Raw genomic sequence first — 26,618 nt, 5'->3', positions numbered from 1 at the left:
CATCGATAAATTCCTTAAGTCATATGATTTGCCCAGACTGAGCCAGGAGGAAACTTACAACCTAAACAGACCAATATCAATAGATGAAATAGAAGAAGCAATTAAAAAACTTCCAACCAAGAAAAGCCCAGGACCGGATGGGTATACAGTGGAGTTCTACAAAACCTTTAAAGAAGAATTAATACCAGTACTTTTCAAGTTATTTCAGGAAATAGAAAAAGAGGGAGCTCTTCCAAATTCATTCTATGAGGCCAACATCACCCTGATTCCGAAACCAGACAAAGACGCCTCAAAGAAAGAAAATTACAGACCAATATCTCTAATGAACCTAGATGCAAAAATCCTCAATAAAATTCTGGCGAATCGGATACAAAGGCATATCAAAAAAATTGTGCACCATGATCAAGTAGGATTCATCCCTGGGATGCAAGGATGGTTCAATATACGGAAATCAATAAATGTTATTCACCACATCAATAGGCTTAAAGAGAAGAACCATATGATCATCTCAATAGACGCAGAAAAAGCATTTGACAAAGTACAGCATCCCTTTATGTTCAAAACGTTAGAAAAAATAGGGATAACAGGAACTTACCTCGACATTGTAAAAGCTATCTATGCCAAACCTCAGGCTAGCATCATTCTGAATGGAGAAAAATTGAAGGCATTCCCTCTAAAATCTGGAACAAGACAGGGATGCCCCCTATCACCACTTCTATTCAACATAGTTCTCGAAACACTGGCCAGAGCAATTAGACAAACGAAAGAAATTAAAGGCATAAAAATTGGAAAAGAAGAACTTAAATTATCACTATTTGCGGATGACATGATTCTATACCTAGAAGACCCAAAAGGGTCTACAAAAAAACTACTAGAACTAATAAATGAATTCAGCAAAGTGGCAGGATATAAAATCAACACACATAAATCAAAGGCATTTCTGTATATCAGCGACAAAACTTCTGAAACGGAAATGAGGAAAAACACTCCATTCACAATATCCTCAAAAAAAATAAAGTACTTGGGAATCAACCTAACAAAAGAGGTGAAGGACCTATACAATGAAAACTACAGAACCCTAAAGAAAGAAATAGAAGAGGATCTTAGAAGATGGAAAAATATACCCTGTTCATGGTTAGGCAGAACTAACATCATCAAAATGGCGATATTACCAAAAGTTCTCTATAGGTTCAATGCAATGCCAATAAAAATCCCAATGGCATTTCTTGTAGAAATAGATAAAGCAATCATGAAATTCATATGGAAAAACAAAAGACCCAGAATAGCAAAAACAATTCTAAGCAGGAAGTGTGAATCAGGTGGTATAGCGATACCAGACTTCAAACTATATCACAGAGCAATAGTAATAAAAACAGCATGGTACTGGTACCAGAACAGGCGGGTGGACCAATGGTACAGAATAGAGGACACAGAGACTAATCCACAAAGCTACAACTATCTTATATTTGATAAAGGAGCTAAAAACATGCAATGGAGAAAGGATAGCTTCTTCAACAAATGGTGTTGGGAAAACTGGAAATCCATATGCAACAAAATGAAACTAAATCCCCTCTTCTCGCCACGCACAAAAGTCAACTCAAAGTGGATAAAGGAGCTAGATATCAAATCAGAGACTCTCCGTCTGATAGAAGAAAAAGTTGGCTCCGTTCTACAGATTGTGGGGACGGGCTCAAAATTCCTTAATAGGACACCCATAGCACAAGAGTTAACAACTAGAATCAACAAATGGGACTTTCTTAAACTGAAAAGTTTTTTCTCAGCAAGAGAAACAATAAGAGAGGTAAATAGGGAGCCTACATCCTGGGAACAAATTTTTACTCCTCACACTTCAGATAGAGCCCTAATATCCAGAGTATACAAAGAACTCAAAAAATTAGACAATAAGAAAACAAACAACCCAATCAACAAATGGGCCAAGGACATGAACAAACACTTCACAGAGGAGGACATACAAACAATCAACAAGTACATGAAAAAATGCTCACCATCTCTAGCAGTCAAGGAAATGCAAATCAAAACCACCCTAAGATACCATCTCACTCCAGTAAGATTGGCAGCCATGATGAAGTCAAACAACAATGAGTGCTGGCGAGGATGTGGGGAAAAGGGTACTCTTGTACACTGCTGGTGAGACTGCAAACGGGTGCGGCCAATTTGGAAAGCAGTATGGAGATTCCTGGGAAAGCTGGGATTGGAACCACCATTTGACCCAGCTATTGCCCTACTCGGACTATTTCCTGAGGACCTTAAAAGAGCACACTACAGGGATACTGCCACATCGATGTTCATAGCAGCACAATTCACAATTGCTAGACTGTGGAATCAACCCAGATGCCCTTCAATAGATGAATGGATAAAAAAAATGTGGCATTTATATACCATGGAGTATTACGCAGCACTAAAAAATGACAAAATCACGGAATTTGCAGGGAAATGGATGGCACTAGATCAGATTATGCTTAGTGAAGCTAGCCAATCCCTAAAAAACAAATACCAAATGTCTTCTTTGATATAATGAGAGCAACTAAGAGCAGAACAGTGAGGCTGAGCAGGAAGAAAAGAATAGCATTAAACAGAGACATGAGACGGGAGGGAAAGGGAGAAAAAAAAAAGGGGGAAATCACAAGGAAATGGAGGGAGACCCTCATTGTTATACAAAATTATATATAAGAGTTTATGAGGGGAATGGGATAACAAACATGGAGGGAAATGAATTTCAATAGATGGGGTAGAGAGAGAAGATGGGAGGGAAGGGGAGGGGGGATATTAGAGGATAGTAAAGGTAGCAGAATACAACAGTCACTAATATGGCAGTATGTAAAAATGTGATGTGTAGCCGATGTGATTCTGCAATCTGTATTTGGGGTAAAAATGGGAGTTCATAACCCAATCGATTCTAATCTATGAAATATGATTTGTCATGAGCTTTGTAATGTTGTGAACATCCAATAAAAAAAAAAAAAAATGAATGAGAGGGAAATAATTTCATTCCATGAGTCACACATTAGTATCCAGGGGTATGAATCATAATTTCAGGAACTACAGTGATTGGTTTGAATATAAGTAGTTAGTTTGAATATAAGTAGTTAGTAGTGGTTTGAACATAATTGGTTAGTAGTCTACTGCTTTGAAACTGGTCAAGATATCTAATATTTTTTAATATGCTTGCCTCTAACAAAAACTAAGACTTTACTAATTCTCAAACTCTTCATTTTCCCTTGAACAAGGAGAAAGGATGCTACTTATTCCAAATGCACATGTGGAGCCTTAGAGAAGTCTCAGTCTGCTCTGGACACACCCTGGCTCCTGCTCTACAACACTCTCTCCTGGAGCATTTATGTCCTAGGTAGGCCCTTCTTATTAGCTTGCTTGTGATAAAAAGGAATTCAAGTTTGAAAGTGAGGATAGACATGAGCACAAGAAGTTTTGGTTTTAAGCAATGAAGTTTTTTGCTAGGAGCCACAAACAAAATATAAATGGCACCTTTGGTTGTAAAGTGACGCCAACTAGCCACTGAGGTATTATTATGCTAAGATTTACATTCATATGCAAATTGGGCTCCTGCTGTTCACCTTGGCTTGCTACAGGACTCTAGTTACCGGACTGCTGGAGAGTTCCCATTGGTTGGGGAAAGATAGTAGGAGGAAATTCCGGGGAAGGTCCGGGACCCTGGCTCCGGGAGGCGCGCGGTTCCGGCAGACGCCCGCGTGGGAGGACCAAGTTTGGCTTGCCTGCGGCGGCTTTTTCAAAATAAAGTTTTGTTCCTGCTTGACTGGCTCGTGACTCTGTGCCCAGCCAAGACTGCAGCATTTGGTGGCCCGTACGGGGAACGCCTGAAACTTAGAGGTAAATAAAACTGCTCGCCCCTGAGGGAAGGCAACAGAATGGGTGAACATTTAGAAAAACAATGTGTTCTTGTTTTGATTTATTTTGTTTTCATTTCAAGCTCCCTAGCCCTAGAATTTTCTCAGGCGAACTGGGAAAAATGGTTGGCTCAAGGTTTGAAGTTATTCGGCCCTGAGAAAGAGAAAATTGATACAACCATTGTCTGTTCCGTTTTTGTTTCATTCTGTTTTGGCTTTGTTTTATCCTATCTTATTGGGTTACGTTACCTTTATAGTAGATTAGAATCCAGTAAAAAACAAACCGAAAAACTGCTAAGTAAATTGTTAGAGGTCCAGACTATGGTAGAAAAAAACGCTAAGTCAAGCAAAAGAGAAGGTCTCTCAAGCTAGTCAGACAGAGGAAAATTTAAAGAAACCAAGCTTAGAGGAAAAGCAGCCATCAGGTGGAGAATTACAACAGGAGGTTGCTACTAACTCCGTTCTATCACCAGAGGGCATAACTCAACCAACAGCTCCATCTACCGCTGAGCGGCCCTCAACTCCCGTAGTTGATGGACGGAATTCTGAGGCAAGACCCCAAAGATTAGCATGCCCTGTACTTGAGCAGGCAGGAAGGCAACGAATTCACCGTGCTTTAGATTTCAAAACAATAAAGCAATTAAAGGAGGCTGTAACGACCTATGGGCCGCAAGCTCCCTTCACAATAAGCATGGTCGAATCTGTTACCAACTTGGACATGACACCAGCAGATTGGGCTAACATGTGTCGATCTGTGCTAAACGGAGGACAATATTTATTATGGAAAGTTGCCAATGAGGAATTTTGCATGGAGACAGCTAGGCGAAATGCAGAAGCTGGTTATCCTCAAAGAAATATAGAAATGCTTTTGGGGAAGGGACCTTATGAGGGTCAAAGACAGCAAATTGAATATGACCCTGGCGTATACGCACAGATTGCTGTAGATGCAGTTAGGGCATGGAAAACTTTACAGGGGCATAGAGACTTACAAGGTCAATTATCTAAGGTAATACAAGGAACTAATGAACCTTACGCTGAATTTGTAGATAGACTTATTCAGTCAGCCTCTAGGATATTTGGTAATACAGAACAGGTAATGCCATTTATAAAACAACTGGCTTATGACCAAGCAAATCGTTGCTGCAGAGAGGTCATTAGACCATGGAGACATGAAGATTTAAACACATATATTAAATTATGTAGAGACATTAATGAACAAGGGCAAGTCTTAGCAGCAGTACAACAGGCTTTAAATGCCAGGCCAAAAACATGCTATAATTGTAATCAAACAGGACATTTTAAAAGGAGTTGCCCCATAAGAGGAGGGTTTAACAAAGCAGGGTATCAAAGGAATAGAATACCGGGTATTTGCCCACGATGCCATAGAGGGAAACATTGGGCTAATGAATGCCGTTCTCAAACCACCATAGAGGGTATTCCGTTATCAAAAAACGGACAAAGACCAAGTGTTTACCCACGATATCATGGAGAAAGGTATCAGGCTCCGTTGCCAAAAAACGGACTAAAGGGCCCAATACCCCGGGGCCCAAAACCACAAATATATGGGGCAATGGAGGAACCCAACAGCACCATCAAGGTAGTGCCCAGGACGCATTATCCATTAAATCCCTCATCAGACAAACTAGAGGGAGCGCAGGGCTGGACATCTGCTCCTCTGCCAGAGCAGTACTAACTCCAGAGATGGGAGTTCAAATCATTCCCACAGGAGTAAAAGGACCTCTTCCCCAGGGAACAGTAGGCTTATTATTGGGACGCAGTTCTTCTACACTAAAAGGACTTACGATAAGTCCTGGGGTAATTGATCCCGATTATGAGGGTGAAATAAAAATTATAGCTAGTTCTCCAAGAGGTATATCAGTAATTTCACCAGGAGATAGAATAGCACAGTTATTAATAATACCCAGCCTGCATGATAAATTTTCCAGTCGTAATGTAGAAAGAGGTTCCAAGGGATTAGGCTCCACAGGTGTAGATTGGGCTATGCTGTCTTTGAATTTAGATTCTCGCCCAATGCTAAAATTAAATATACAAGGACATAACTTTAATGGGCTGCTGGACACAGGAGCTAACCTTAGTGTCATCTCTCGTCAAGAATGGCCAAAACATTGGCCATTACAACAAGCCACTCAAACGCTTCGAAGCCTAGGAGTGGCGACTAATCCCCATAGAAGTGCTATGGTATTAGATTGGAGGGATCCTGAAGGATGTGAAGGAACTATACAGCCCTATGTATTGGATCATCTTCCCGTAAATTTATGGGGACGAAATGTCCTAGATCAATTAGGATTGACATTAACAAATAACATCAATCCTAATGCGCCCACTACTAGGGCTAAACAAGGCTTTAGGAAAGAAAAAAGATTAAAAGAACAAGAACAAGGTATAACAGCACCTATTCAAATAGATCAAGAAATAAATAGACATGAATTGGGTTTTCAGAAAGGGCCACTGAGACAATCAAAATTACTTGGAAATCAGAAAGACCAGTGTGGGTTCCTCAGTGGCCCCTGACTAAAGAAAAGATACAAGTAGCCCATGACTTGGTCAGACAACAATTAGCGGAAGGACATATACAACCTTCCGTATCTCCCCATAATACTCCCATTTTTGTCATTAAAAAGAAATCTGGTAAATGGAGATTATTACAAGATTTAAGAGCCATTAATAATGAGATGGTTATTATGGGACCTGCTCAATCAGGGATTCCTCAATTGTCTGCTTTACCAAAAACCTGGCATGTTTTAGCTATAGATATTAAAGATTGTTTCTTTTCAATTCCAATTCATCCCGAGGATAATCCACATTTTGCATTTACTATCCCTGCACTGAATCATGAAGGTCCTGATCAGAGATATGAATGGAAAGTACTCCCTCAAGGGATGGCTAACAGCCCAACTATGTGTCAAATTTATGTTAATAAAGCAATCCAGCCACTTAGAAACCAAAATCCTGAACTACAAATATTTCACTATATGGATGATGTGTTATTGGCACATAAAGATAAAAACACATTACTAGAATGTTATGCCACACTTACAAACTTATTGTAAAATTATAATCTAGAGATAGCAATAGATAAAGTACAATTAAATCTTCCAATTAATTATTTAGGAGTTCTATTATCCTCAACCATGGTCCGTCCACCAAAAATTCAAATACGAGTAAATCAACTCAAATCACTTAATGACTTTCAAAAGTTATTGGGAGACATAAATTGGATAAAGCCTTATCTAGGCATACCAACAGGAGAGTTAGGACCTTTATTTGATATTCTAAAAGGTCCATCAGATCCAAATTCACCCCGCATGTTAACGCCTGAAGCAAGAAAAACATTAAAAATCATTGAAACGTATATGGAAAATATGCATTTGGATAGAATTGATATAAGTTTGCCTTTATTATTTATTGTACTACCAACAAAAAATATTCCTACAGGAGTATTTTGGCAGGAAGGTCCATTATTGTGGATACATTTATCTTATTCTCCTAACACTATTCTTACTAGATATCCTGAGGCTGTAGGACAATTAATACTCAAAGGAATAAAAGCAGCTAAGGGAGTATTTGGGATTTCTCCCAATAAAATTATCACTCCATATACTATGGATCAAATTGATGAGTTAGCTAATGAGTTAAATACTTGGGCAATAATCATGTGTAAAACTAGTGTTTCATTTGATAATCACTTACCATCTAATCCTTTGTTGTCTTTTTGGTCTAAGCATCCTGTAGTTTTTCCAAAAATGACAAGAAAAACCCCTATCATAAATGCTCCAAATATATTCACTGATGGGTCAAACAATGGTACAGCAGCAGTAGTTACTCCTGATCAAACTTTTACATTTTTAGTTCCCAAACAATCAGCTCAAAAGGTAGAGCTTAATGCAGTATTACAAGCTTTTATGATGTTTAAAGATTCTGTATTTAATTTATTTTCTGATAGTCAGTATATAATTAATGCTATAATATCCCTTGAAGATGCTGGTAGGATTTCACCTTCTTCTACTGTTTTCTCTTTGTTTTCTGCTATACAAAGTCTAATCTGGGACCGAAAAGATCCATTCTTTATAGGTCATATCAGGGCACATACAGGATTGCCTGGAGCCCTTAGTATGGGCAATGAACTAGCAAATAAATCTACACATGACATACATATTTTCTCTACAATAGAAGAAGCTATAAATTTTCATAAAAGGTTCCATGTCAATGCTAATACTTTACAAAAACGTTTTAAAATAACTAAAGAACAAGCCAAACATATAATAAAACAATGTCAAAATTGTGTGACATTTTTACCACAAGTTAATCTTGGAGTCAATCCTAGAGGACTGATACCTAACCATATTTGGCAGATGGACGTCACACACTTGCCAGAATTTGGAAAATTAAAATATTTACATGTTACAGTTGATACCTCTTCCGGATTTTTGATGGGCTCCCTTCATGCCGGAGAAAAAACTAAAAATGTTATAGCTCATTGCTTACAAAATTTTGCCACTGTGGGTGTTCCAAAACAGTTAAAAACGGACAACGGTCCTGGTTATACTTCCACCTCTTTTAAACAATTTTGCTCATCATTTGGTATTACTCACATAACAGGAATTCCATACAATCCACAAGGACAAGGCATAGTTGAAAGAGCTCATCAAACTATTAAAATGTACTTATTAAAACAAAAGGAGGGAATTAAAAAAGGGTATATATCCCCCAAAGATAAACTTAAAATAACCCTTTTTACTCTAAACTTTTTAAATTTAGATTCATCGGGACTTAGTGCTGCGGAAAGACACTTGTACCCCAAAAATGTACATAAGCCTAAGGTACTTTGGAAAGATATTCTAACAGGACAATGGAAAGGCCCCGATCCAGTCATAGTATGGAATCGGGGTGCTATCTGTGTTTTCCCACAGGATGAACAGCAACCGATTTGGATTCCAGAGAGATTAACTAAAACAATTTCTACAGAAAAAGAAGATGATTTGACTCAAATTCATAACAGCTGACATCCAGAGCTCCAGCTTGGCTATTCTTACATCTGCGGCAATGATTAACCAAGGTGTTTTTTTTTTTTTTTTTTTTTCACCACAAACAAAATATAAATGGCACCTTTGGTTGTAAAGTGACGCCAACTAGCCACTGAGGTATTATTATGCTAAGATTTACATTCATATGCAAATTGGGTTCCTGCTGTTCACCTTGGCTTGCTACAGGACTCTAGTTACCGGACTGCTGGAGAGTTCCCATTGGTTGGGGAAAGATAGTAGGAGGAAATTCCGGGGAAGGTCCGGGACCCTGGCTCCGGGAGGCGCGCGGTTCCGGCAGACGCCCGCGTGGGAGGACCAAGTTTGGCTTGCCTGCGGCGGCTTTTTCAAAATAAAGTTTTGTTCCTGCTTGACTGGCTTGTGACTCTGTGCCCAGCCAAGACTGCAGCAGTTTTTAGCAGCTATTTTCAGAGAAAGCATCAATACAAGTGCCTTGCTTTGTCTTCTCTAGGGGACAGAGGTCGGAGTCTCAGTATGTAGTATCTTTTTTTTTTAATACTTAATTTTTAGTTGTAGTTGGACACAATACCTTTATTTTTAGTGGTGCTGAGGATCAAACCCAGGGCTTCATACATGCTGGGCAAGTGCTCCTCCGCTGAGCTACAACCCCAGGCCTCAGTATGCAACATCTTTATCCTAGTCACCTACCTCTCTATAATAAAAAATGCACGAGCTGTTACAACTGTTTAGTACTTGAACTTGAATACAATCTGGCTATCTATGTATGGTTTTTTAAATTACCTATTTTATCATTATTTCTGAATTTTATATTGCCTATGAAAATCAAGAGGGACTAAAATGAAAACTTCTAACTTGATGTAGTTTTGTAATCAAATTGGTCCTAATCCACTTATACTTTTAAAAGTTATAATAACAACTAAACAGCTTTAAACTACCTTTAAATTACTGATTTCCTGTGGGAACTGATAAAAGCATACTGCAGATATCCCATTTCTGCTCATACAATTTTATTCATTTACCCAACAAACACAATATATATTATTTTAGGCACTAGGTATATAGTAGTATACTGAATAAACAAGATTCTCACATTCATGAAATTTAAACTGTGGAGGAGGGTGGAGTCTCACATGATAAATTGATAAAGATACTTCTGTGTCTGGTTTATAGGTAAAATGATTTTTAAAAGGAAAACCACTCAGGGAAATGGGTCAGAAATTGATAGGGTTGGGGAAAAGGAGCATCCTAAAGAACTATGTTTTACTCCAAATGCACTGAGAAGCAATTGAGTTTGAAAAGTAAGTGATATACTCTGATATGCGTTTTAAAAAAATCTCACCCTGGTCATCTTGTGGGGAGTATGAACGGAGGTAGGGAAACCATAACAAAAACTTCCAGGTGAAAAAGACACAACATACAGGCTACTGGACTATATTTTGGGGATATAGTAGACCATACTACTGCTTAGTTCAACGGAGGTAGGGTGAGAAGACAGAGGAAAAGAATGTTGCCAAGGAGTTAGCTTAAGTAACTGAGAGTTACTCATCAAAACAGGAAAGTCTGAATGGAGGAAAAACAGGATTTTAGTTAAGAAATCAAGAATTTCATTTTATACACACTGAGTTTAAGATGTCCACAAGTCTTAGGACAAAGGTCAAGATAGGCTGCCAGATAAACATCAAGGGGTTACCAGGGCTGATTGTATGAGCTGGAAGCCATCAGCAGGGGATTCATGCTTAAAATTCATTGGACTGGATTAAAATGGGTAAAGAAAGACTTCAGTGGAAAGAAAAGATCTAACACTAAACCCTCTATAAAGTTAATAAAACTTCTATACAGTTCAATATGCAGAATGTAAGGCAAAAGGAAGAATAAATCAGTGAAGAAACAGGACTGTGCAGTAGGCAAAACAAAAACAGAGAAGTGGATTACAACAAATCTAAGGAACAAGGAGGTCAATTGTGTCAAAAGTTGCTAGGAAACAAAAATGGCTACTGTATTTGGTATAAGTAATAATTCACTTTGATAAAAGTATTACTAGCATAATAGAAATGAAAGCCTTATGCAGAAGGCAGAAGAAATAAAAGGGGCTACAAAGGAGGTTAGTGGAGAGAAAACGCAGTTTTGCTATGAAGGAGCATGAAGAAAGACAGCAAAGTCATGTTCAGCAATAATCCTGGCCTCTCCCACTCAATGCCAGTGGCACTAATCCAGCTGTGATTACTAAAAATGTCTCCAGACATTATCAAAATGTGCCCTCCAGGGTAAAGGGAGTTCAAAATAGCCCCAAACTGACAACCAGTGATTTAAAACCCAGTGGTGAGAACATGATTATTGTTGGGATTTTCTTCAGTGGCATAGAATTGTCCCTCTGGACACATGAACAGAGCTGGGATTTTGGCAGATGAAGAAACAGCACTAGATAAAATTGCCAGATGGGATTTAGAGGGAAGGACAGTAAGAGTGACTGTATTCTTAGGCAATAAAATTTAGGGGGAAAGGGAAACAAAAAGACATCATGAGGTAGATTATACAGTGGTGGTAGACTAATGAGACAACATCATCAGTGAAGTAGAAGAATTACAGAAAGCAAGGCTCATCTAAAAATATGCTGAGAAATAGGGAACAGTGGCACGTGTCTACAGTCCAAGCTATTCAAGTGGCTAAGGGGGAGAGAGTGGCTTGAGCCGAAGAGTTTAATGCCAGTCTGGGCAACATAGTGACACCCTGTCTTAGAAAAAGAATAAAAAGGATTAAAAAAAAAAAAACTAAAAAGAAACAAAGTTTTGCTTAGAGTATGAAATTAGGGATTAAGATTTTAGAGAGAAAAGTTTTCTAATATTGATTAAAGAGAGTGGCCAAGGCAGACTCTATAAATGAGAAAGACAAGCCCCAAAAGACTAGCCCTATGTGGATGCTGAAGCCACAGCAGGAGTCATGAAGATGACAATGAAAGTTTTCACACAACGACAGTGCTGCAGAGGTAGGCAGATGGACACAGTAGATGTATCTGACAGTGTCATCTTTAATAAAAGGTTCTGTCAATGCTTTCCAAATGAAGAAATGGGTTGAAAATATTAACAGGGAGCAAAAGGGGCACCAAGCCCTTCTCTTAAGAAAATAAAGATCCATTTGAGAGGGCCACAATGGAGGTGGTAGTAGAGTACAGCTAGCCATTTCGTACTATGCTATTTAAAAAAAAAAAAGAAGAAGAAGAAGATGATGCTCTCTCAACTAACCCTTGATTATTCATGCTCTGCTTTGTTATTTTATAGTTTCTTCCCATCTTTTTATGGGGAAATCCTTAGGAATCTACCATACACAGGAAGGAAATATAAGAATCAATTTTTAAAGTGATATATCAGAAGTTCTCAAACCTGGCTGCCCAGTAGATTCACCTTAGGGTTTTTTAAACATATTAAGGCCTGATCCTCATCCCGGGTCAATTAATTCTGAGGAGGACCTGAACTGTTCTCTCCTCAATACCCCAGAACCACAAGTAATTTAATGAACAGTGAAGACCTATGTTAAAACACGTGACTTTAGCATAATGTGCGTTTCTTTTATGGCTGTTGTCATTAACTTGCATTTTCTACTTAAGAAAGAATATCTAAAATAAAAAGTATGGGGGCTGGGGCTGGGGCTCAGTGGTAGAGGGCTTGCCTAGCTTATGCGAGCACTGGGTTCGATCCTCAACACCACATAAAAAAAAAAAATAAATAAAATAAAGGTATCATGTCCAACTAAAAAAATATTTTTTTTTTTAAAGAGAGAGTGAGAGAGGAGAGAGAGTGAGAGAGAGAGAGAGAGAGAGAATTTTTAATATTTATTTTTTTAGTTCTCGGCAGACACAACATCTTTGTTGGTATGTGGTGCTGAGGATCGAACCCGGGCCGCACGCATGCCAGGCGAGCGCGCTACCGCTTGAGCCACATCCCCAGCCCCTAAAAAAATATTTTTAAAAAATAAAATACAAAGTATGTATTTAAGTAGGACAGTCATTTAATCTTCTACTCAGCAAAATATGACTAAGGAATACAAGAAATCATTAAAATCAGTATTCAAAGACAAAAGATTAAAGTTAAAATATGATAGGGTAGGAAATTATGCAAAATTGAGTCTAGACATAGACTAAGGTTATAAAAGGAATAGGTCTGTTATAGTGTTCAAGGAAAACATACCCTATTTCTTATCTATTTTATATCAATCATTATGCTACCCACTAGTTAAATACAGATGGCTTAAATTTTTCAGGAAAAACCTTTAGTGTCAAAAAGTACATTTAATTACATGATGTATAGATCGTTCACTACATTTGAGGTCTAATTCTCCTATAATTAATCATTTTGCATGGGACAAACATTAGCTGAATTATGTAAAAATATTTAATAAGTATACTACTCCAAGAAGTAGAAACACTATAGTTAATGGAGAAAGGTGGAGAGACCAACAAATTCACTGATGTGCAATGATTCATCAAACATTCTTTGAGACAATATAAGAGTCTTACTTGATATAGTTAAGTGAATTCCTAATTTCTGCATTGGATGTTTTTACCCCTTTTGAGGTAAAAATGCAAAGCCATCTTTGCATCATTAGTGTCTATCATGCTATTTGCATAAACATGGGTTAGGAAGAAAAGCTATATTCTCTTTGAACACATAAGATTTAAAAATGTTTCAGCATTAGAATTGTTGCCATGAGAATTCAAAACTAGTGCAATATGTACTAATTTATAAGAGATGGTAAAATATTCTGTTGAATGAAAATCACCACACCATTAAATGTGTTCTCTCCTCTACACAACTGTAAACATTCATAGACTTAGTTCAAAAGGCATCCCAACAAACTTTTGACCATCTGGTTAAATTCTTATATTCCAAAGGCTTTTTTAAAAAATATTTTTTTAGTTGTACATAGACACAACACCTATATTTTTTATTTATTTATTTTCACATGGTGCTGAGGATTGAACCCAGTGCCTCTCACATGCTAGGCAAGCGCTCTATCAATGAACTACAACCCCAAGCCCCCAAAGGCTTTTTATGAAGAGAAAAAAAATACATAAAGTTAATAAAAATTTTAGTAAGAAAAAAAAAAGTAAAGTCATGTTTGTTAAATTCAGGACATGTCTGATGATTAGTTAAAAATAACAGTATCTGCCAGGCATGGTGGTACAGACCTATAATCCCAGTAGCTTGGGAGGCTAAGGCAGGAGGATCGTGAGTTCAAAGGCAACCTCAGCAAAGTGAGGCACTAAGCAACTCAGTGAGACCCTGTCTCTAAATAAATACTACAAAATAGGTCTGAGGATGAGGCTTAGTGGTCTAGTGCCCCTGAGTTCAATCCCCAACCCCCAACCCCCACCTCTGGAAAAATGACAGGATCATTTGACTCTAATGGTATTTCCAACCCAACTATATAATTTTCTTAGTCCAAAAGAAAGGTTTTTAAATAAATAAACCATACTCTAAAAAATAAGTATTAGCCAGGTGGATGGGGCACACCTATACTTGTAGTTACTTGGGAGGCTGAGGGAGGATGATCCAAGTTCAAGGCCAGGCAACTTAGCAAGACACTGTCTTAAAATTTAAAAAAAAAAAAAAAGGACCCAGGATATAACTCAGGAGTAGAACATTTGCTTGGCATGTGAGAGACCCAGAGTTAAATCACCAGTACTGGTGGAGGGTGGGGCAGCGTTTATCAAAATATTAGAGTTTACCTGATCTTAAATGACAGGAAAATTTTAAAAAGAAAAGAACAATTCTCATGAAAATCTAGCACAAGATTATTAAGATTAATCTCTTTGTGATTTTTCTTTGTATTTAAGAAAGTTAGGGGCTGGGGATGTGGCTCAAGCGGTAGCGCTCTCGCCTGGCATGCATACGGCGGCACGGGTTCGATCCTCAGCACCACATACAAAGATGCTGTGTCCGCCAATAACTAAAAAAAATAAATAAATATTAAAAAAAAAAGAAAGTTAACTTCATCTCCAGATTAATAATTTGCTTCTGTTTTCTCATTCTACTGAATTGTTACTAATCCATTATCAATGACAGTTTATAAAGCACATTGTTTTCCTTCTGCTTTCAGGAAGATAGAACACCTTTGACACTCTCTAGCTATCATTCCATAACATCCTGTCTGCCTCTTCACTGAAATCACCATGGTTCCATCTAGTTTTCTACAGGCTTTGACTATTTTAAATTACAAACCCCAGATATTTAAGTGGAAGTCTCTTCTCTCTGAAAGTGTTATTGCATCACCAAGCAGATCAAAAGAACACTAATCATCTCAAGCATTGCTGGAGAGTAAAACTGAGTTATTCTGCCACCCAAAGTATAAATAAACCAGCTATTTGTAAAATGCATGGTGTAAAGTTTGTGACACATGAAAGAGTTTATAAAGTAAGTGCATTTAGCCCTTGCAAAAAGTGAAACCTGATTAATATAGTACTGCTATTCTTCTGAGACTAGCAGCATCAAAATCACTCAGGAATTTGACCTCAAAGCCAAGATTTTGGGGGTTTTCTTAAAATACTGAGAATTCTCATTCAAGAAACATACACTGACTGCCTATGTTTCAAGTCCAACACGAGTAACTGAGATTACAAAGAAAAACAAACAAAAACAAAACTGTAACGAAGCTACATGCACAAGCAACTCTCTTCCTAATGATTAAATTTTCACCTGGAGAGTATGTGGGCATGTCTCCCACACTGGAATTTTCTGTTGAACTAAAAAAATTCATTTTTCCACAGTTAGGTTAAAATACCTCTGGAGTCAAACAATCCTGTCATTTTTAACTAATCATAAGAACCATGTCCTGAATTTAATAAACATGACATTTTTTCCCTGATGATTCCTTATTCAGTCTTACGCAAATCAGAATCAAGAAAGCAGAGCGTGACACTGAAGAAAAAAGAAGGGATAGAGAAAAAAAATCAACATTTTTATAGCAGAATGAGTGATGAGGCATTAAAAAAAGAGGAAATCATATATAACATTCACGCTTCAATCAATAAACAAAATTCTAAATGTTCCTGAAGAGCATTCAGAATTCAAACTGATAAAGGTGGTAAAGATCCAAATTGACTGAACTAATATCACTCTAAATAAGTTAAAGTCTTCATTCTTCAGACTCAAGCATGATGACTGAAACAATCCAGGACTGCCTTCAAGGAGATCTGAAAGGTATGAAGTGTCTCTAACCTTCTTTCTATCCTAGTACTGTCAAAATTGGCAAAGCATGTTCAGTAAGATGAGGTCATGCCCCTGACCTTGAAAGCTCCCTGTTTTCCTACACTTGCATAATGCCAACTTCCTAGTTGGCCAGATTTGGTAATGTGATAATTAGTGGGAAAGCAAGAAATTGTATATCTTTCGCCTTTGATATCAGACTTTATCAAAATAGATGTCAAAATATAAATTAAGAAATACTGGGGGCTGGGATTATAGCTCAGTGGTAACGCACTTGCAGCTCACTGGTAAAGCACTTGCCTAGCTCATGTGAGGCACTGGGTTCGATCCTCAGCACCACATAAAAATAAATAAATAAGTAAACAAACAAAATAGGGGCTGGGGATGTGGCCCAAGCGGTAGCGCGCTCGCCTGGCATGCGTGCGGCCCGGGTTCGATTCTCAGCACCACATACCAACAAAGATGCTGTGTCCACCGAGAACTAAAAAATAAATATTAAAAATTCTCTCTCTCTCTCTCTCTCTCTCTCTCTCTCTCTCTCTCTCCCCCCCTCTCTCACTCTATCTTTAAAAAAAAAAATTAAAAAAAAAAAAACAAACAAAATAAAGTTATCATGTCCATCCACAACTAAACAAATACTTTAAAAAATACTGTTTCTAGTCATTTGAAAAAGAAAGTGATGCTAATGATGCATTTGAATAACTTGTTCATGTGATCTATAATAATACTAAAATTCTCTATATCAAGCAAATCCACTTACCTTCTAAGGTGGAGAAAAGCTGTGTAACACTGTTTCCGGAACTCCTGGTACTGCTCACTCTGTGTGCCCCCCATTCCTTCTACCATTTCTTTATTCAGCTTCATTGGAGGAGGAAGAGGCTTTGGATCTCGACCCAAAATATAACCAAAGTCTATGTGGAAGAGTTTACCTGGATGTAAATAAAAAACTTTATTTGTTTCCAGAATTACTTTTAAAACCCGGAAGATATGCCATACAATTGGTATAAACAGAGTCTCCTAATTAAAAGAAAAAAAAAGTACTTCCAGATTTGAGAGCACCCTTCAGAGTAAATTTTAGTCCATTTTAATTCACATTTGTTCTGATAAAATTAAACTCAAAATCAGTCCACAGTAATTTAATTCAAAAATTTAAATCCTACTTTTCCAGAATGTCTTTTATTCTGGTATTTATTATGTCAAAGTCTGAACAACATTTTAAGGTATCAGCAAAGATAAGAATCTAGGGAGCAAATTTCCTATCACAATAAGTTAAAATGAACTGCTCTTAATGTGTGGAAGACCATTACTTCTATTTGAGTATTCTTGAGATGAATCTTTTCTTTATGACTACTCAAAAAAAAGAAAAAAAAAATCCCCCAATCTCAAATTATAAGTGACTGTATGACCAATGTGATTCTACAATATGAATACTCAGAAAAATGAGAAATTGTATCAACGTATATAAGTGCATTCTACTGTCATGTATAACTAATTAAAACAAATTAAGAAAAAAAGAAAAAAGTATACAAATAAAAAAAACTTAAAAAAACCCCAAATTTTTTTGGCTTCCTTTTCAACTATTTTTTTTTTCAGAACCATTTTCAACTAATCTGTGTCACTAATTAGCTTCAGACTAGGAAACCAAACACAGCATTCATGTCTGCCAAGCACTAAACACAGCTGTAATTGCCGTTAAGAAAAAACCTACAGTAGTCATTAAATTCATACAGCAGGCATGCAAGAACATGGTAATTCACTTTAGAGGATGATTCACCACAGAATTCATAAAACATCTTGTAATTTACAAGTAGATATAAAGTATGGACACATTTTAACACAAAAAGTAACCTCATGGATCATACATTTAAGCTTTTCTAAGGCAGAGATTTAGGACTTAGGTATGTTTAGTGCATTGCTGAGTGCCCAGCCTCGGAAGTTTCTGGCACATGATAGGCATTCATTAAATTAATTCACTTTAAAAGCTAACCAAAAAATTTCTCTAGGACAACCTACTTCTTTCTGTCTTGTAATATATTACAACCTGTTTCATGTGGGAACTTAACTCTCCATTTTTATTTAAGGAACTTGAATATTTCTCCCCTCAAAGCTACCATCCAATAACTTTCCTTGTTCAATTGCATTTCCTAAATTTCTGAACAATTTTCCATCTTGCAAAGTATTTTTACAAATTGATTCTATCACTAAGATGTTAGTGATACCTTTCTCCCTATGACTTTGCCTGAGTTATCATTACTGTCATTAGGTGACTGTGAAACACATAAGAGAATGATAGGAATAGAACTGCCTCAAACTCACTCTACACTATCTGCATAATATTCACACTGTGAATGACAATTTAGTTTCAAAAGCGTATCATCTGTCACATTAATGTTGCTGAAATTAAATTTTATCAGTTTATACTATTGATTTAATTTATAAATCTGATTTTACTTTACAGTTATGTGAAAGTAGATACACAAAAAAGTAACATCAGGTTTTATGTAGTACCTGATAAAATTATCAAATGTCACTGTTGGGAGTTTCATATCCATTTAAGAGACCTATGTATCACTCACTACTAAAAAACTCCTTTCAGGGGCTGGAGGTTTAACTAAGTTGATAGAGTGAATGCTTAGCATGTGCAAAATGCCTATCATAAAAAAAAAAAAATTAAAGAAGAGACAAAAAGAGGAGACTCCCTTTCAAAATCCCCAAATGGGCTTCAGTAGTCTCTAAATACAATGAAATCAAAATTTGGGGAGAGCCATATACTTCACCAAATTCTTAAGGGAAATTAAGACCATGATTCAAAAAATATGAAGAACAGTTTCAGGACAGGAATTTGATAACTCACTGAAAAAGCGACATCTCCTAGTTTCTTAAGGTCCAAGGGGTATGCTATCAATTTAATTTACTATGTGGTGGTGAAGTCTATGGTCTACTTCTGTGAAGGATTTCACAGCCGTTAACTAACCAGACACTCTCTGTCCAACTATGGCAAACACTTCTCTTAGCGCTTCATTCTCATTCTGGAGTTCTAACTATTTTTACCTTTTGGTCACAGACCATTTTACCCTTCAAGAGCTAAAAAGACTGAGAAGTTAATAGCATTCTAAATATAGATAAACTCTCTTTGCTTTATATAATTATTTAAATAACATTTTTGTTACCCATGCAATTCCTAATGATTCTCAGTACTTGAGCAGATGACCAATATGATCAGTCTTTGGTACAAAACTGCAGTATGTAACACATGGATTCCTTAATGGGTGTCATGCTTTTAACAGGAAATCTAGTCCAATGTTTTTTATTTCACTACAAGCCACTACTGGAATTTCAATGTTGCCTATGCACCATTGCTTATAAATGAAGGGTATTTTTCTATCCTTCTTGTAAGAAAACTCTCAAATAACAGGATTATGGCTCAATCATAAGGCATAAAAGATTCAGTATCTATCAATAAAGTCACTGTTATGCTTTGCAAGTTCAAAGACCCATGTATTTTGAAAAGAAGCTACTAATGTTTTAAGAAAATGCATCCTCATACATACCAAAGAAAATGTGCTTTTAAAAGTTAATATCTGTAAACAAAACTTGTAAGGGTCTTAAAAATGTGCTCTATGATATAAAACATATTAAGCAATTTAAGAAGTGAGATCTTATTGTAATCTATCACCTTAAACCATGAAGAAGTAAATTATATATATAAAACAAAGCAATCACTGACTATAATTATCTCCCATTGTCACCAACTTTACATATGGAATGAGGGTGCTAATCAAATTTTCCTGTTATTTAAATAAGTGACAGGAACTTATTTCTAAAATTGATTCAAGACATTTGAGGTTCTGGAATTAAAGAGAATAGACACTACTGAAATTAAAAATATTTTAAGGTTGGGTGCCTGGCACACACCTGTAATCCCAGAGATTTGGGAAGCTAAAGCAGAAAGATCACGAGTTCATAAGGTAGCCTCAGCAAATTAGTGAGACGCTAAGCCACTCAATGAGACCCTATCTCTAAATAAAATTCTAAAAAATTAAAAGGCCCTGGATTCAATCCCCCCAAAAAAATATTTAATGGTAGAACTTTATTTTACATTTCCAATATTGTTATTTCACATTCAACTGTTAAGAAGGCATTCTTATAAATACAAACTTAAGCTAATGAACCAGGAGAAACAATACCTACTTGGACAGTGTACCTGACTATATAGTCTAGTTCTATTCAAAAATATACAATTTAAAATGTTATGTATTTTCATCTTTCCTACAGTCTTCAAGGCAATAAAAATGTATTCCCTGCGTTATTCCTATTTTTTGGACAACCATTTGAATGTCTAAAGTAGCCGGCACCCACTGAAAATTTAAAAAAAAAAAAAAAAAAAAAAGCAGCCTCCAATGAGCAATTCTAAGATATTTGTCTCAGACCCCTTTTATCCACTTAAAATTGAGGACCCTTACAAAGTTTTTTTTTTTTTTTTGTGGGTTATACCTATCAATATTTATTATATTTAACATTAAAACTGAGTCCTTAAAAACATGTAAAAATGTTTATTACATTTTAACAATTTGCTTTTTGTAAAAAATATCTTTAAAAATAAAAAGCAGGCACCGTCTTATATTCTACCTTAATAGGAGATATTATGAGCTGAATTCTCATATTTGCTTTTTTTAAAAATTCTATTATGTTGTTTTGACTGCACTTAAAAAAAGTGAATATAGTCTCAAACAGATAAGTATTTTTAAAAGGAAAGATAATCTTAATAGCTTTTTCAGATAACTATGGGTAGTTTTCTTTGCTACAAAAACAAATTCTTAAGCCCTACCACATATTCTAAGTAGTTTCAAAAACTCTAAGGCTGCAACCCAGCAATCTGAATCTTACCAAACTCCTTAGGAGACTGTGATACAAACTGAAGTTTGGGGACTTCTGGTCTAATTTATACTGACTAATACAATACAATTCACAATTTCAATTAGATTATTGTAGAGAAATCCTAATAGGATTAATAACCTAAATGATTTAAAACTCATAGTCAAGACTAATAGATATGGTATGTTGTACAACCTTATTACCTTAACATTTGACACGTTTTGTTTAAAATGGCATTTCGAAAGCATTAACTTTTTATTAATCTAGTTTATGGTTACTACTCTACGGCACAACATTTAGTGCCATACAGCCATTAAAATTTTGCCTCACTAAAAGTTATTCATTGCAAAGCAACACAGTATTTACCTAGCATTAAAGAATGCATCATCTGATATAAAAATGTGTATTTAAAATTTTAATATTACAAATATAGTTTTACTCCAATGCCTGGATTAAAGTTTGCCACATAAAAGATGATTCGAAAGAAAGTAAACTGATTTCCCCAAATTACTAAATAAGCCTAAACAATAGTCCAACAACAATGCTTATTTCAGTTTTGCTACAGTGTGTGCTTTTCTTTCTCTGCATTCCATACAAGCCCAACACTTTTTTCATGACTTAGCCTTGGATACTTTGTTCATGAGGAAACTTCTACCTCCTTAGTAATACATGGTATTGCACCTTATTTTTTTTTATTCCTTTTTAAGAGAAACAAACAAAAACAGTCCTTCTAACACAAACTTTGGGGGAAAAAAGGTACTTTTATAGAAACCATTTTCATCTTTCTCGTGATAGGGCTAAGACTGATTTTTTTGATACTGAATATCCAAGCAATTTTCAAAGAAGACATTTTAATGTCTAAAAGAAAATGATAAAATATGAATACAAGTCCTAATTGTTAAACATCTGAAGGGATGATCGATAAAGACAAAGTGTGGATAACATGTATCTGTGACTGATTCTCTTATGCATATGTTGACTATGAATAAACCAGTGAAATAAGTAATTAATAGTAACGTTAAAAAAGAAATGTTTACATAGAAACCTCAAAGGATAAAAATGACATGAAAAACCTAGTTTCTGTATTCATTTTAAAAGTATTTGCCTACTAAATACTTCAGACTTTTTGAATTCCTTTCCTTTACATCCCAGAAAGTAAGAAAGCACATTAAGTGTGTGGTCTTATACTTTATGGTATATTTAATATATTTAATTCAATAATTGAAAATGCAAATAGCCAAAGAGGCATCCCTATCTGAAGAGCAATGAAGATCTTTCTATGTAAGAATGTTTTAAATATTATAAACTATATTATACCCGAGGAAAAAATAAAACAAGCATAGTAAATATCAGTTTTAAAATACAAAGGTTTACTTTAAAATATAGAAAGAATAACATTAAATCAATAATCACATTAACTGTTTCTCTTATAAACCCTCCTACATTGTTAAAGTATTACTCAAAAGAGAATAAGGAAGTACCTTAAAGAAGTTTGGATTTTAAAGGGTAGGAGAAAGAAATTTTTAAAACATATTAATGATTTTCTTTTTTCTCAATTTATGAGTTCAAATAACTACATAAGCTAAAGAAAGAATGACAGACACCCTTATCTCATGGTGGTAAAATAAACAAACAATACCTAACAGCTAGCCCTTAAGGAGTGTGCTCTGCGCTCAGTACCAAGTAGAACTCTATTATATAACCTCATTCAACCCTCATACTACCACCAAGGACAAGATTTTAGTATTCCTACATTTAAATCAAGAGGGAGATATGAAGTACTTTACCCCAAATCTCCCAAAATTTGACTTTAGAGCTTTAACACATTGTTTTGTGAAACTTTTTCTCAGAATTAAAAAAAAAAAAGTTACTCAATTTCACATAAAATTAAGAAAAGACAAAGAAAATCATGATAGGAGATCAAAATGATTGTTCTTTATTTTGAGCTTTCTGAGAAAGGCTCAAAAGCCTATTACTGTAAAGTTCCAAGACAGATAAAAATACATTCCACCTCTTCCAGATGGAAAACTCAAGAGCAGAGGGGCCATCCTTAGAATCTCAACTAATTTTCCGTTTAGTAAAGATCCCATTTCCCTGTTTATTTGCATATTAACTCTATTATAAAGTATATTTAACATGAACAATGAATATTTTTAATATTATACTGAACTTTTCCCCCCTCAAGTTCTCAAAAATAAATACAAAAATCTTTCTTTTTTATCCCAACACGGTTGGGATAAACTCGAACGGTATTTCATTAGGATCCTACTAAATTCAATTTCCCTGAAGAAACTTCTTTTAAGCTTTTTCTAAGAACAATTCGGGGGGGGGGGGGGGACCTATTTTTTCAATCCCTCTCTATAGTTTAAATTTGCAACTTATTTCCCAGAGAATGTTATAGTGATGCACTAATACATGAACTATTATGCACTCCAAATCTGTTTCAAGAAAACCATGTTATGATTGACCACATGGCAGTACATGGACAAAGGAATTTCCTTGCTTTTACTTTCACCGTGGGCACACAGCGCCCTCTACTGCACAAGCTAAAGAAATGTCCACCAAGCTAAAAGCATCCAAAACTAAATAAAGCAAGGGCAATAGAAATTTCTGGGAAATCTAAATTTAGACTCATAGTTTGCATTTTAGTGTATTACCTTTGTATATTTTTATATTTTCCACACGCAGTGAATCATTTTCTTTTGCACATGCCTAGAGCTCTTAGCTGCATCCTTTTCTGGCTCATCTATATTCACAGGACAGAACAGCTTGAAAAGGTCAAGTTCTCAAAAAGATATCAGTGAAATGAAATCTGGATATCTCCCTTCTCTGGTCTGTCTCTCATGGCAGGGTACAGGATGTGGATGATACAAAGGAACTCTAGTTAACTATTCACAACCAGTTTCATCCAAAGCAGAGTCACACTCCAAACCTTTCCATGCTGGCAAACGACAACTGTAGACAAAAGTATTTTATTTTGAAGAACGAGAGAAATGTTGCTTGATAAATTAAAAAATGCTCCATCAGTGATTGAGAGACTGGACAATCCAAACTTCTAAATTTTCATTATGCTCTAAAATCTGTGTTAAATGCATAATGTACCCCAAATAAACAATGAAAGATACTTTATAGTAATATGAGTTATTTTTAAGGGCACTGAAATATATTTTGTGCAATGAGCCACATTCAAATTTCACTTTGTCCAAGCTATACATTTTAATATTTATGTGTATTTATATCATATATATAACTAATATAACTTGAAATTGCTTTGAAATATAATCAGTAAAAGACAACAACAGAAATTTTAAAAGTAAATTTTTAGAAGTTGAGGGATACATTACTCTTTTATTTTTCTGTCTTAATTTTGTTCAAACTAAACTGAGAATTTGAAAACTTTTTCCTTAGTAAGGAAGACTTAAGATGCTACCACATAATATAATTGGGTAAAATAATTACAGAGCAGCTAAGTAAACTGAACTAAAAGAAATAAAAAGAATGTGCCTCTTATCTAGCTACATTTTAAAGGAAGTTTTTGTTTTTTAAAGGCAAATTTGGAGCACCCTCTAGTGGAAACCTCATGTAATAAGCTTAAAACTTCTGTTTCTGAAATTTTATAACTAAAATTTCAAAAATGAAATAACAGAGAAGGTACACTAAGTAGACTCCTCTTTCCAAATCTTGCTCTTAAAATTACTCTGACCAAACAGGAGAGAAAGCACTTCCCCAAATCCAACAAGAAATGGTCTATTATTGAAAATTTGATTAACAATTTTCAAAAGAAATAAGCAGGATCCCTAAATATTTTAGAGGTAAAGATTTCTACTCAAGAGAAAATCCTATTGTGGATATAAAATAACTACATTCTAGAAATAAAGAGAATCATTTTGGTAGCTTGATTCTTGGTGGCTAAAAGATTCAACCAAAAAAGAACTAATGAAAAACAAAACAAAAATACTGTATGAAAATACCTTCCAAATTACAATTCTCTCCAAACATACTGTAATGTGTTTAAAAATATCCTTTGGTAAATTAGTTGAGAATCTCCATAACCACCTGGTTATGCTCCTTTGGTCTTGGTCATTAAAGGGACTGCCTGGTCCGGACAGATATGACATCACAAATGCAAACTCCACATAACATGTGGAGATGACTCTTCACATGTAATAATTTTAAATGAATACATGAAATGCTAGATTATGTGAATTAATAGGGTTATCATGTAACTAGGCTACATTTGATGAGTGACATTAAATTCTGGCTACCATAACACAAAGGAATACTAAAAAAATAAATAAATAAAAAACTTTATATGAGAGATCAATTTAAAAAGCAATTTGGAAATCTATTTACTACTGAAGGCTGAAACTTGGATTATCTGACCCAAAGAAGAAAAGCTACTTAGAAGAGATGAGATATTCATTCATTCATTCAATACTGCTTTGCCAAACACTTTAAATACATGGTGTTCAAGGTTCTAGAGGCATGGTAGAATCATGAATAGACAAGGTCTCTGTTGTAACAGAACTTGCACCCAGAAAGGGATATCTATCAGTCATGAGCTCTCTAAATACAAGAATTTCTGTCCTATTTATATTGCTATCTTCAGCATCTAATAGTTGCTCAATAAATATTCTTTGGATTAAAAAAAATTCCTTAAGTTAGTGATAGGTGATATAAAGAAAACAAGTCATACAGAGAGAATAATAGAGGATAAGGCATATATGTTATTAGAGAAGAAGTAAGGGGCTTTCTAAGGAAATACTATTAGAGCAAGGCTGATAATCAATGTCAGTCCTGCAAAGATCAAAGAAAAGAACTTTCCAAAAAAGAGGAGAAACAAAGGTACCTGCTGTGAGTCTGATCTGACATTCAGATTATAAAAACAGGCAAGCCACAGAATTATAGTAAAGAATTCAGATGTTATTCAAATTGAGAAAAATATGTTGGTGGCTTCAAGTAGGACAGAAGAGTAGAAATGCAGACAGTGGGCAACTTCATGATCTATTCTAGAAGTGAAGTATAAGTAAGATTTCCTAGTAGGTTTGTTAAGTGAGATGAAGTCAAGAGGGGTATTAAGATTTGATTTTAAGGCTTAAACATGGATGGATAATATTGCTATTTATTTATTGAGATTGGAAAATGAGGTAAGAGGAGATTTTAGGAAGTTATAATACAGAAGAGGACAACGTTTATAATTGTCTATATATAATCAGGATTTCAAGAAAGCAGCTGGATATTTCAATTTGGGTTAAACAAATGGATTTACACAGAGAACTTTTAGTTTAGTTTAAATACTATTTGCAAAGACTAAAGTTATCAGAAAGAAGGGGGCTAAGAATGATTATTAGAGGTGGATGTTATTTTAGAGTGAAGCATATTTTTTAAAAGAAAGCATTTTTATTAGAGCTACACAGGAAGAAACTAAACAGCTCACATACATTATGGGCTTTTCACAGAGACACTGCAAGTTCAGAAATAGAGACTGGATGAGCATCCATCTGCAGGATTATTACTAAAGCAACTGTTACAAGGGATGGGAGTTTCCCTAAATGTTCTTCCAAGGTACCAATTTTTAAAATATACTATGCTTTATTTTAACTTATGCAACTTATTTTGTTAGTAAGTAAATACTA

The 26,618-nt window shown here is 35.5% G+C and overlaps 1 protein-coding gene across 2 annotated transcripts in view; it reads right to left on the bottom strand.

Moving 5' to 3' along the window:
- Positions 1-26,618, bottom strand: part of PIK3C3 (phosphatidylinositol 3-kinase catalytic subunit type 3) — a 147,501-nt gene that overhangs the window by 25,673 nt on the left and 95,210 nt on the right. For both annotated transcript variants that reach the window (XM_081262762.1, XM_081262763.1), the window contains one exon: positions 16,868-17,036. In XM_081262762.1, the coding sequence (XP_081118888.1) occupies positions 16,868-17,036 (169 nt within the window). The remainder of the gene's footprint in view (positions 1-16,867; positions 17,037-26,618) is intronic.

Source organism: Spermophilus citellus (assembly GCF_964194105.1).
Source record: "Spermophilus citellus genome assembly, chromosome: 12".
Taxonomy (NCBI): domain Eukaryota; kingdom Metazoa; phylum Chordata; class Mammalia; order Rodentia; family Sciuridae; genus Spermophilus; species Spermophilus citellus.
This window is presented reverse-complemented; position numbering and strand designations above follow the sequence as displayed.